This window comes from Ambystoma mexicanum, chromosome 8 (genome assembly GCF_040938575.1).
Source record: "Ambystoma mexicanum isolate Mex_15411 chromosome 8, UKY_AmexF1_1, whole genome shotgun sequence".
In the NCBI taxonomy this organism is placed as follows: Eukaryota; Metazoa; Chordata; class Amphibia; order Caudata; family Ambystomatidae; genus Ambystoma; species Ambystoma mexicanum.
This window is the reverse complement of record NC_090929.1, coordinates 113,269,599-113,283,047: the sequence shown is the minus strand read 5'-3', so window position 1 is coordinate 113,283,047 and position 13,449 is coordinate 113,269,599. Positions and strand designations below refer to the sequence as shown.

The 13,449-nt window shown below is 41.9% G+C and overlaps 1 protein-coding gene across 1 annotated transcript in view; it reads left to right on the top strand.

Annotated features, from left to right (window-relative positions):
• ARPC5L (actin related protein 2/3 complex subunit 5 like) overlaps positions 1-1,927 on the top strand; it is a 116,306-nt gene extending 114,379 nt beyond the window's left edge. Inside the window, exon 4 of the mRNA XM_069609441.1 lies at positions 1,315-1,927. Within this exon, the coding sequence (XP_069465542.1) occupies positions 1,315-1,377 (63 nt within the window). The 3' untranslated portion in view covers positions 1,378-1,927. The remainder of the gene's footprint in view (positions 1-1,314) is intronic.
• Positions 1,928-13,449: the final 11,522 nt, after the last annotated feature.

The window sequence follows — 13,449 nt, the reverse complement described above, 5'->3', positions numbered from 1 at the left end:
TATACTGTTATTGCTTCTATGTTCTCTTGTTGTTAAATTGTAAAGCGCTTTGGATTAAGGTGCAATGTAAACAATAAAATACAAATGCACACCAAGCCCTGTCATGATTGAGTTGGGTCATCAAACTGACAATAGCCGACCTCCCTTTCAGAAACTGAATTGCCTGCATCACTTTATTGCTAAAATTAAAACCAACTCTGGCCATTTGACAATGGCAGATGGCTTTGATACTAAATAATAATTTCCTTCAGTAGACCAATGGTGAGGGAATGGGGTAGCTTTCAGCTCAAATGTGCGCTGTCTATGGCCGACTCATTGATGGGACAAATCTAAGGCATCTAGATCCAGACCTATAATTAATCTAATCTTCTACTCTCGGCCAGATATGCCGATTGGGTTGTATTGATCTGGAATGGAGAAACAAACTAATTCCTCGAGTTTTTAACTTTGAATTTTTAACTTTGAATTTAATTCCAAATCAAATTGCATTAACAGTCGCATATAGCCAAGAACAAATTACCTTTATGTGCCGGTATAGCTATAGAGGTCTACATGAAAACATGGCATAAATGGACGTGAACTTGACTTTTACTTGCCACACTAAGCTGAAAGCCTTCTTTTATCCTCTGCGCCTTGATACTCTTGGGTCTGGCGCGCGTTATTAATAAACACATACCTTTTTTGGATGCATGTGCAAGGAGGAAACCCAACTAAAGAGGAGTAAGAAGAGTGGGATTTACTTCGTAATAGAATCCTGCTGAAGGCTACAAACCGGTTATTAGAAAAGCCAGACACACAGTGCAATGAAGAAACCGGTCACGATTGGCAGTGCCTCGCGATAAAACGAGCATAAAAGACAGCGTGATAGTTCAATAGTCATTTAACGTACAACATGCTAAATGGGCATTGCAATGTACTTCAAATTGGATCAAGAAATGGTACCATTCTTTTGGCTAAAGACCAATGATTGTTACCTCTGGTACTAAGTATGCTTGGTCAAAATACATTTTACACAGATTTCTGTATCAATCCTCTGCATACGTGCGATTGGGCTAGTGGGTGCAGAAGTAGTTTAATTCGACATTGTGGTTCCAACTCCTAATGCTTAAACGTCCAGTTTTATACTGCAAGGAAGTGTATTCAGGCAAATAATTCTGCTCTGACCTACATAATAGGTTAATTTTGAGTTTTCACATCTTTTGGCAGTTTACCTTTAGCCTTAACTTTAGGATAGATGGACTCGGCAATAATGTTCTTCATTTTGTGTCTCGAAAATTATTCTAAATTAACACAACTCTTTTCCTTTCCTCATAGGTATTAGCAGTAGGTGGACTAGGTTGCATAGTACGAGTTCTTACAGCACGAAAGACTGTTTAAAAAGACTGTTAAAAACTTGAAACTGAAAAGAAAACTTTGAAACTGCAAAGAAGAGTTTTGAGCACGAGACACTGAAGAGAGCGCGAGATGGACTGGCCGTGATCCACCTTTCCAGAGTTTGCTATCTATTAAAATATTTTGGAAAATTCATTTATTGGAATGTTCTTTTTATTTAAAAAGGTTGTGGTGGGAACATTAAATGTACACTATATGTTTGTTATATACAGGGTTTGATAAATTCCCACACTCCACTTTTTATTTTTAAGTGAGAAAAGAATTTTATTGCTAGAGCGGGTGAATGAAGAACCTCATGAGGTCTATAATGAACTGCTTTTTAAAGTTTTACGGAACAGCCTGTATATATCACTTTTGAGTTCTTGGTAAAGGTCTGTTTTTGTTGTTGGCGGATACAGTAATAAAAACTGGCTTTTGGTGGAAGAGTTTTAATATTTAAAAGTTTTTGTACAGTAATAGTTTGAAACACTATTCCAGACTACGGAATGTTTTGTGTGAAGTGCCTGCTGGATAAATAAAGCCCTTGGATCCGTAATGTCCAGTCCTCCTTTTTCTTTCCTGCTCAATAAGGCTGAAGCTGCTTCTATACACACTTTTTTGAGCACACATGTCAAGGAGGAAGATCCAAACAGTTCATCATGGTTTCAGAATTGTCACATTGTCATCTTTTCTGTAGCTTCATTAAGCAAGTCCCTCAATCGCTTGCACCAAATCTTTCCTCCCCAAAACTAGTGGATTTGATACCACAAAAAACAAAACCTGAACCCCACTACTCCAACAAAATGTATGTATGCAAGCCGGTTCCCTCAACTCTTGAGAGCTCTACCACCCACCCAAAACTCGAACCCCAATAACATTAAAAATGTGTGTCTAATATTTACTATTTCTGATGTTTTTTAATCTGCTTAGAATCACATGCTGTGCATCGTCCGACATCCAGTGGTCACTGCGGAGTATTGAATCTTGTTTTTCAAAAGTCAAAGGGGGCGTCGACATAGGCGTGTCTGTAACACTATCCCTATAGTGACATGTAGTGCCCCAAAATCTCACGCATCGAGGTCCCTCAGATTGTTATATAAGGTAAAGTTTAAAAACCCTAATGTTACAGTATCAAATACTTTCTCAAATATAAACTTGGCACATCACACTAAAAATGTTGTAGCGCAGTAGCACACGTTCAGAATACTCACGTTAGCACTAGTGGTGAAGTATGAAGCATCTTATGTACAGTGATTGGTGGGAAGTTGTGCTTTAGTGAGTTTATATTTTATTTGTAATGTGGTCTTTGTTCATATTTGATCATTAATTTGGACTGGTTATATACCTTAACCAGGGAATTCCAATAGTTCTAGGGTTTACTTTGTAAAGGAAGGTAAAGATCTTCCCGCTAACTCCCTAGATTCTTTGTGGGATAGCTGTGTTCATTTCCGGTTGTTTCTTTGCAGTTAGATACATCTCCCAGGTAGGTACAGTATTGTGTTTTGTGTCGGTTGTGCGCATTACCATATTGTGCTTAGATTGTTTAAGACTGATTGGTGAGCATGTTTTCAGTTTCCATACACATTTTGCACAAACCCTAATTATACAAATGTTTCAGTACGTTTCCCCTTGTGTAAACGAATGGTGTGTATCCTGCATGATGTTTTTTCGTTGTGTTTAGTGGCTGTTGTGCATGAGTCTTCTGTGTTCAGTTTCACCTGTGATGCCTATTGATGCCCATGCCATAAGTAGTGTTAGATGGTTGCATGAGTTCACAGCAGGGATCAAAAACAGCAAAATGACTGCAATCTTAATCAGAATTAAGACCGAACGACTGATTTAGATGGCAGGTTTGACTGCATCAAGTGAACACTTGACCTCTTCCAAAACCCACACCCCGAATTTGCCATTTAGGGACCGGCTCTAGCAGAATGGCCTTACATACTCGATATAATTTCATCGGCTCCTCCACTTCTAAGGATTCCAAAGAGAACGCCATTTCAATTCTACCCTAGTTGCAATATTAAGTTCCCCTAAGAGGACACCCATAAGCTGTGCAACCTTTGACTTCCCAAGGACCACAACGCAATACAAAAAGTTTAAATCACGAAATCTCTGTAGTCAAAAATGACTGCATTGAAGGAAGCCAAGCTTAGCTCCCCCAAGGATAGGGCCCTTCTGAGGTTGTAAAGGAGGTGGGCGTGGGGGAGGGGGAGGGGTGGAGTTGATCGTGACAACGAAGCTGCACCTTTTTTTTCGGTCACCAATGCCCCAGCTAAAAGAAACCACAAACGTTTTCAACTTGCAGATTGCTTGCATACACTACCGAGCACAGACTAGGGTTTCATGGCGGAGGTTCCGGTAGTTAAAGCCTTCATGTAAGGAGTTAAATTCATACCAATTCGCCCCCCCCCCATTGCTTGGCCTGCACTGAGCTACAATTTAATCACAATATTGCATATACTAATGCTACCACCATTAAAACCAATGCACACGTGCTCGCTATAACATCTAGGAAGGATTTTTTTTTTTTTTTTTTTTAAATCTCCATCGCGTCCATAAGAAGTGAGTTAGTTACAGACCAAGTAAGTATTTTTATTAGAATTTGTGTTCAGTGCTTGCTGTACCCAGAGTGCTTCAAAGCGCCTTACAAGGTCCGAAGGATAAAAAGGTGGGGGGGGGGGGTGGTGAAACAGAAGTTAGAACATGTTTTCAGGCTAGGATAGAAAGTTTAGGGTAGAGCAAATGGTAGCAGAGGAGATGGAGGGAGGGGCTTTTGGGTGGGCAAACGGGTATGTTTTGAGGCACTTTCTGAAGTACTGATGGAGGATGCACTGTGGATGGTGGATCCTCGGAGATGAGAGCACACGCAAGGCTTTCACAAAAGTTAATTTCAAAATGTCATGGCGGTCTTCTAAGCTCAACCTTTTTCCTAAAACCAGAATGGTGAGCAGAACGTTCATTGAGCAAAATTGATGTGCTTGGAGCAGTACTGTTCTACATGGATTGCACCAGGCAGCTATGGGAAACAAGCCAGGTTTTTTGTTTCTTTGATAAGGTAAGGAAGCAGACCAGTGACTAAATCCAGTCTTGCCAAAGGGAAAGTATGATGTATACATGATTGCTGCACACTTGCCTTTGGGTCAGTTGCCAATGGTTTTCGTGCATGTTCTACTGCTGGGAGAGGAGCTACACTTTCATTCTTAGCTAATGTTCATTTAGAGATTATTTGCAAATCTAACATGGAGTTCAATGCATGCATTTACAAGAACTTACTGCACTGATGCCTAGAAGCAGATTTGCAGGTGGGTCAAGCACTGCTACTTTCCTGCTATGCTATTAGCATGTCCACAAACACACACTGCCCGTTAGTCTATCCATAGAAAGTTACTCCATTACAGGATAAGTAATGTTTGTCTTCGGGTACTTCTGAATTTCATAGTTATTTTGTTGGCTTTTCCATACTAAAGGCGAATGGTCTATGACCAGGATGAATTTCCTAACCCAAAAGGTAGTATTGTAGATGGGTAATTGCCCATTTGATGGCAAGGGCCTCTAACTCCAATATGGAGTAGTTCTTTTCACGAGGGAAGAGTTTTCAACTAGGGAATAGGATGGGATGTTCGAATCCATCACAAATGTGCAATAAGGCTCCTAACCCTGTGAGAGGCATCAGTTTGTAAAATCGACCACTTTTAGGATTGGGTTCTGGCACCAGGTTTGTTTTAGTGGTTGTAGCATATGTCATCCTCATCAGTCCAATGAAGCTTCTGGGGTTCAGCGTTCTTTAATAGGTCGGTTAATCTACTTGTGTTATCCCAAAAATTAGGAATGAATCTACAGTAATAACCAATCTAGGGACGCCCTGAATTCTTTTAGTATTAGGCGTGGGGGTATCTAGGACAGCTTTCACTTTTTCTCATTGGGGCTGGACACTGCCATTCACTACAAAGAAGCCAAGGCATCTCACGGCTGATTGGGCCAGCATACATGTGGCTGAACTGGCAGTTAAGCCAGCTTCTCAGAGTGTTCTCATGATGGTATAGAAATGGTCTTCCCAAGTCTTGCTGCAAATTACTGTTGTGAATATAAGCCCCACAGAAATCTGAATAGGGCTGTAATATCCTGTCTATACGGCGTTGGAAAGTGGCTGGGGCCCCATGCAGGCCAAAAGGGAGGACTTTAAACTGGAATAGTCCCAGGGGCGTTGAGAAAGCGGTCTTTTCTTTATCCGGTCCATGAACTGGGACCTACTGATATCCCTTTGTCACATCTAGGGTCGACAAAAAGACAGCACTTCCTAGTTTATCAATGAATTCATCGATGTGCGGCATGGGATGGGCATCAAAGGCGGAGATGGCGGTAACCTGCCTGAAGTCTATGCAAATCGCTAGGAATTATCTGGTTTGGTTACTAATACAATAGAGGGAGGACCATGTTCTGGAAGAAGGCTCAATGTTTGCCCTCAGCATCTTTTTAACTTCCTCTACCACTATTTGTTTTTGGGCTTCAAGGTGTCTGTAGAGTTTTAAATGGACCCCTTTGGAGTTCTGATATAAAAAGTACTTTTACTTGCCCTCGTTTTTCGCATAATACGTTGTGGAATATCATGAATAGGTTGTTTAGTCTTCTTGCTTCTGTCTAGATGGACAACTCGGAACATATTCCCCCAGAACTATCTCCTCCGATATTAAACAAGGCAATATTGAGGTGGAGGCAGTGGAAGGATTTTCTTTCCACTCCTTTAAGAGATTTACATGGTAAAGATGGGTCTTTTGCTTTTTATCAGGTTGGGCTATTTTATAGGTACAGGTCCCTGTTTGAAAATAAACTCGTCTCAAAATGGCATGGGCCATATGAGGTACTAGAGCAGAGGTAGGTTAAGTGGACTAATACTTTTTTGTTCTACTGAAATAATTCTTACATTTACTTCCTTGTCATAGGTGGACTTTTGTTGGCCCTGTGCCTTTTCCATGCGTGCCCCGAACAAGGTTCATATGCTCTCGTAATCGGGTAGCTGTTTGTGAAAGGGGAATAGGTGCCTCTTCCCTTTCTTCCCTGGTCTCCTGGAGCCGGTCTAAGACATCTCTTGGTTCTCTACCATAAAGTAGTTCAAAAGGAGATAAACCGGTGGATGCCTGAGGGGTTTTCATCACTGCAAAGAGGGCCCAGGGGATGATGCTATCCCAGTCCTTTTCTTCCTGATCTACCAATTTTCTCAATCTTACAGGTTTAATTGAATCTCTCGACTAACCTGTCTGTCTGGTGATGGTAAAGCGAGTTTCTTAAGGTGGAGATCTGTAGTAATTCCTTGACTTCACGCATCAGTTTGCTCATAAAATTGGATTCCTGACCCGTTAGAATTTCCTTGGGGCAACCAACCCTAGAAAAGAAATGGTAAAGGCTGTTTTTAGATCTATTGGATTGTATTCTGCATAGAGAATGCCTATGGGTATCGGGTAGCGTAATCAATGATTATGAGGACTTGTCTATTACCCAGTCTAGAGGTTTCCAGTGGCCCAATGATGTGCATCCCAATTCAGGAGAAAGGGATTTAGATGATTGGTAAGGGGTTCAGAGCAGCAGGTAAGGGAATATGTGCACTGGTTTGCTGGCATATTTTGCATGTCTGGATGAAGTTCTTTATATCCGCATGGATACCAGGCCAGTAGAACCTTCCACTGATGCGAGCCTTTGTATTGGATGTTCTAAATGTGCCCCTGTCAAATGAGAATGTGCAATCTCTAACATGATCCTATGATGGGATTACTAATTGAACTTAACTTGGGCCTTCTCCGGAGGGTTTCTTTCTATATAGTCATCCGTGTTTCAGGAAGAAAAAGGGGATTCACCATTTGTCCTTGTCCCTCAGGAATCGCCTGTACGAAAGCCTCTGCAAGTGCAGGACCATTTTGCTGGGTGAAGGCTGTCGGGAAGGATGGTAGGTTCTTCTTCCCTCTTTGCCTCAATGGTGGGTGGTTCATCAGCCTCACCAAGGCCTAAGATACCTCTTGGTTTCTTCTGGTTTGTTTTCGTCCTCAAAATGGGGAAATGGAGCCTTCTCAAGAATTCCCTGTCCAATTTTTGTCCCCACAACGTATTTCAAATGGAGTTTTGCCATAGTTCTGTAGGAGAACCTTTGTCTCCCCGGAAGTCAGGATCTATAACGCCTGCTAGGGCATACAGACTAAACTTCCAGGCTAGGCCAGATTTTGGGGCCAGTCTTGTATAACAAGCCTTAGGGGGTATTGGGATAATGTCTGCGGGAACATCCCTCTTTTCCTTGGAGGGATAGTAGTATCTCTGCTACTACAAATGTCAAAGCCTATGGATTCTTTCGTGGCGGTAGAGGGCTCTGAGGCTTTGTGATTACGTTTCTGGAATTTTAGGGTCCCCCAATTTCCCTCAATTGAGTCACATCCCATGCCTGACACCACATATAAGGAAGGCATGGTAACAGTGAAGACAGACACGAGTGACCACAGTTTAAGGGTGTTTAACTTCAAGGCGTCGGTAGAACGCCTATCTAAATCTAAAGATGGGAGCAAGCTATGACTATTAAATAATACAGTCCTAATGGAGTCTTTCAAAATAAAAGGGCCTATACTAATAAACCTATTGCCAATCCTCACTTCTAAATACAAAATGGTGTGGGATAACAATGTATGCAAAAGTGTTCAAGAAATATGTCAGGATAGTTGAGCAATTTGCTTCCCTTCCCCACGTTTTCAGCATAGGGCAAAGCAGCAGGTGTGAGCTTCGCACACTCTGGCAGTAGGCCCTGATGTTTGTGTTGACAGTTACCTCATGGCCAAGAAGCCAAAGTCTCTCTCGCAATGACAGGCTCTTATTGCAGAGGGCCTGATGTAACGCAACACAAATGTTCCTTTCCTTTGACAGGGTTTTCACATTCACAAGTTCAAGATTGGTTTCCCTCTTCTGGCTCGGACAACTGGCCCCCCTCGTCCAGGTGCAGACCCCTTTTCTACAATGTTCACAACTTGGTTTCCCTCGTTTGGGCTCAGACCATTGATTCCCTTTGTCTGGGTTCAGATCCCTTTTGATACCAGAATCGAAAACATTTGAATGTGCAATGGGTTTTGCTTAAACAGTTGCACGACTACTTCACTTCACACAATTACACTTCACATCAATCTTCTACTTTTGTTACCACTCTTGTCAACTGTATCGCATCTTTCTTTCTAATGTTCAAACATTCTGCAGCAATTTAGCTTTACTTGCGTCTTTCATCACAAACATGTTTAGCACGGTTTGTTCCAGCGTTTGTTTTACAATGTTGCCGCTTGCAACCTTGATTTCAAAACAGACTGGTCTCCCCACCTCACTGGCTGTGTTGTTCTGTCGCTTCTTTCTTCTTAGAGCCAAGGACGATACCACTACATCTACTGCTCCTCCCCGCCTTGGTGAGTTACTCGGGAGGGCCCTGGGTATCTCTGACACACAATGCAGGACTCTTCCGCCTGGTTTCCTGGTCAAGGTTTTCTGCCTTGAAAGGTTCTTGAAAGGAATGGCTTCCTGCCTAAAAGGTCAAGGGTGTTGCCCTTCTCACGAACCTCTTGTGCCTGGCTGTCTTTCTGCCCTCGTTCAGCTGCTGACTCGAAACTGCTGTACCTTTTTTGTGTTTTGCCTCACTCAGTGTGCTTTCGTGCTCTGCCATCTGTGTGGGGAAGTGTAATGGAAGTCAAGTGTGAGTGATTGTCAATAATTGCCTGACTATAGTATTGGCACATGTCAGGTACACGACTCGGGTGGGAGTCTGTTTTTGCCCAGAGCAGGCTGTCTGTGTAAAAGTGCTCATGGAGGAAAAAGGGGTGGGGGTTATTGAGTTTCTAAATTCCCATTGGGTATGATGGGGTAAAGGTGTTACAGGGAAGAGGGGGATAGTGTCTTTCATCATCTGGTGTCCCATTCCCTCAAGGTACCTTCACCCAGACGATCCTCCCGCACTGGTCCACCCCGAGGGTCTGTATCCAAAGGTGATGGCCGTGCCCTGGCCACCTGAGAGAGCGGCATCTGCGGCGACTAGAGAGTGAGACGCCTTCTGGTTTCTCACAGGGCCGACAGTTGTTTCAGCTTAGTAGCTCAAGAGCTCAACGGAAATCAAAGTAGTTCTGCTATTTATCACTCTTCTACTACCATACCTTACTTCGGATATTTCGTTTGCTGTGTGACCACTCCTGACACTGTCCAATTATCTGTATCGCTGCTGCTTTTCACAAGCAAGCGGTACCCCATGAGTTATTGTGGCTCTGGTGTAAAGGTGCAGTGGCACGAATTGGTGGTCAATGATCTTGTTTGGTTATCATTAAATAACTTAAATCTGGGCTTGGGAGGAAAGGGGCCGACTGTTGTTCCAACTCTCCCAGTGGGAGACTCTAAAAGAATTAAATGTGTGTGGTTACGGACAGCATTGTTTGCAGATGTTTGTCTCACAATGCAAGTTCTCAGGATAAATTATTTTCTGCAACAGAGCTCAGCTAGTGTATCTACACCCCCGCCTCCCCAACATCATGTGATTCTGCTGTGCTCCTCTTTGTCTGACGGAACACTGCATTTATTTTCTTACTCTTCATTCTGTGGAGAGGAAAAAGAGTGGGGAAAGATCAAAAAGCGTATCTGCAGGAACTCAAAATCTATAACTTAAGTGGGAGTCTGCGAGATCTTAGAGCCCCAGAAGTGGACGATCCAAGTAGGCCAAATGGCCAGTGGAAGCGTTGTTAAGATTAACAAAAGTCCCTGCTTATTTGTGAATGATGATCCAAACCTAAAGACTGCCTCTAGTCCTATGCCAGATCAAATCTCGAGATCACTTTGCCAATCACCTTGAATATACTTTATCGACTAGGTCAATGAAAAGGAAAATGAGACTTGAAAAGATCCAGTAGTTTGGGGGATGTAGACACTTTAGCACCTCACTATTATTAAATCACCAGAAGTTTTCTCCCCCTGTGAGTAATGTAGTCTGAGACGACACGGACAACATTTTGTTCTGTGTAGTCCTTCTGTACACGCTACTGCTATGAATCTTCCACTAAAGAACAATGGGCCCTTTGCCATATTGAAGGCAGTGGATAATAACACTAATAATAGGGACCCAGTCCAGCTTCATCATGTAAATTCATCTCCCAACTGTGAAAATGATCAGCAGAACCAACGCTCTTAGCGCTGAACTTTGTTTTGTGTTCCTTGGTCAATGTGTTCAAGCTTTCAAAAAGAGAAGTTCACTCATTCAGGAATTCTACTTGAATTAACGAAGGAACTGGGCTGTTGCGATTCTTCCATGGTTGGCATCAAAAGTGCAATAAATCTGACTCTTATGGACACTCAAAATGAATTGGGTATCCTCTATAGAACAATTCACCACCTTAACAGAGTTTTGTGATAACCTTTCTATCATTTTGAATTGATGAAAGAGGATATCCTAGAACTAAAGAAGCTCAATCAACCAAAATAAAAAGCATTGGAAGTGTAACTCGATCAGAGGCAGATGTGATAAACCTCAGTTTGGATGATACACCTCTCTCGCAATTGGTTCTAGAAGAATTCACTTATTTGGCTCAGATCTCTAATGAGCATCTTCTTGGAGTGTACACTGATAGGAGGGGTCGCCCATCTAAAATTCCTGATTCAGCTGTGCTCACTCAGATCATGATTACAACCCTGGAACATCCAAAAAAGGAAAACCGGGTCAAGACAAATCTAAAAGGGGTGAGGTAGCAGATATGAGCATGCAAACCCTAGAATAGAAAACTAAAAATCAAAAGGGTGGGAAAATAAAAAAAGCTGGAAAGAGGAAATGTTTTCATGCATTAAATAGTCTGAGGAGGCCCCAGTGGTCCAAAAACCATTTAAAATCTAGGCTAAGACTTTTGGCCAACAAATTGATATGTATGAACAATTGATTTTGAGCAGGAGCAGATCCTGAACAATGTTGCACAAAGAGACTATATTCAAGCAGATGATGCTCTGTTAATAAAATCTTGTGTCAGTGTTGAAGCAGAGAAGATTCTAGCACAGCATATACGGTGGGAGACCATTTTTTGATAGAGGAAAACAATCATTTGGCCATTGCTGGCTTGAACATAAAGCCTTTGACTGAGATGCTGCCCCTTGTGGACTGTGGCAAGCGTACCAACTGTTAGTGTTCTGTATGCTCAGATGGCGAATGTGCCTGAAACGAATCCTGCTCTGTTGAACACAGTGCAGAGATCAGGCCCAGTGACCGACTAAGGTAGCATAACTCAAATAAATCAAGTGGATGAGCCTAAGCCTCAAACCGCCAAACCTTTTGCTATACCGAAAGTTGGGTTAAGACAGTGAAATATAGGAGATGGAACTGAATCAAAGTGCTATCTTGTCTATCGTGAAAGAAATACCTGATTTATTCCTGTTTTTCACTCCTGACATCGAGTGTATTCGATTTCTGTATGATGAATCTACACATCTCATATAAGTTGGTTAAAAACTGTATGGGTCCAAATGCTATCTTGAATGCTGTTACTGAATTTAGAAGTCTGGGAATCGAGGTCTCGACTTCTCTGACAGAATATCAATCTGCAAGGCTCACTAATGGGATTAACGAGTGTAGAACAAGCACTGAACCTAATTCTAGGGATGTGAGTGAATGTAATAGATTGATGAATGACAGAGTTGCGGTTCATGCTGAAAGGATTTCCTTGGCCGGTACTAAGATGAAGATCTGGTCTTAATTAGCAGACATTTTAACACAAGTGTTTCAGAAGTTAAATGTTGCCAAAGAAATGCTTTAGTAAAAGAATGGGTGAATTGTATAAGCTGGAACACGCAGGGCTCTAGTACCTTTTTAAGAATGAAGTTGTGAGCGATTATATTATTCATAACTAAAACTTGCTCCTATATTAAGAAACTTTGCTACAGGATAGTTTTAAGATGAATGGATTCAAGATAATGGAGCAATTGGCCGCTCGCCCTAATGGTGAGTGGGTTATTAGCGGTTCGAAGCTTGCTCATAGTAGACTTAGATCTTATTAGCTTGGAAGCTCAAGGGAGTTCGGCTCTGAGGGTTTTGTTTAGAGTGGGGAAAGCTATACAGTCAATTGTGATTCTTCATTTCTATTGGAATCCTCCGTGTTAGTCTATCCCTGTTCTTGGGATCTCTAGCCACTCTGCTCCTGGAGGTGAATTATGTGCACGGTCATGGAAGCTTACTACTGGCAGGAGATTTAAATTCCCACTGTTTAACCACTCAAAGCACTATAGGTAAAAATCCTGTGGGGAGAAGAAATGGTGAAAGATGGTTGAAATTCTTCTTAGACTAGAATGTATTGCTCGTGAATGGTAATATCATTGGGGATCTGGCTGCAGCTATAACTTGGAAGAATGGGCTTGCAGGGTCTATGATTTAATTCTCTCAGAGGATCTGTTTAGTCAATGTGAGAATTTAACAATAACAGAGAGAGAGGGTCTAGTGACCACAACCCACTCTGCATCCTTTCAGTTGAGAATACAGACAGCCGAGAGGGGTGCTCCTACTGCTGTTGCAGTTGATTCTGGGAATAATACAATACAGCAGAGAGGGGACTAATTTGAATAGGAAAATATTGAATATAGTAAGCCTAAGTGCAGAAGCAGATTTGAAAAAATGCTGTGCTCTAACACATTTTGTAGAATTTCTGTGGGAGTTGGATTGTCAAAGAGCAGAAAACAGTCAAAGATTCAGTGTGCATAAGCATTTCTTTGAGACATTTTCACGGCAAAGAGAATTAAGGAAATCAATTTGTGCTCTGAAGTATCCAATGGTTATGAACCTGGATTTTCTCCTCATGAAGAGAAAATTAACTATTACAAGAACTGCTCTAGGAGCCACAAATATTTGCACAGTACTCGTGATGGTCAAATGATGTGAAAGACAGTCGGTTAAGGGAATTATAGAAATTGCTGGTCTATGATTAACCAACGGTGCTCTCAAGGCCATCTTCAAAGTAATGTCAGAGAAAGCATGGCATCGTTATTTAGGGAATTTGTTCAAGGAGTCTAACCCTGTGTATATAGAGCCAGTAAATGATGTGCCATTGCAAT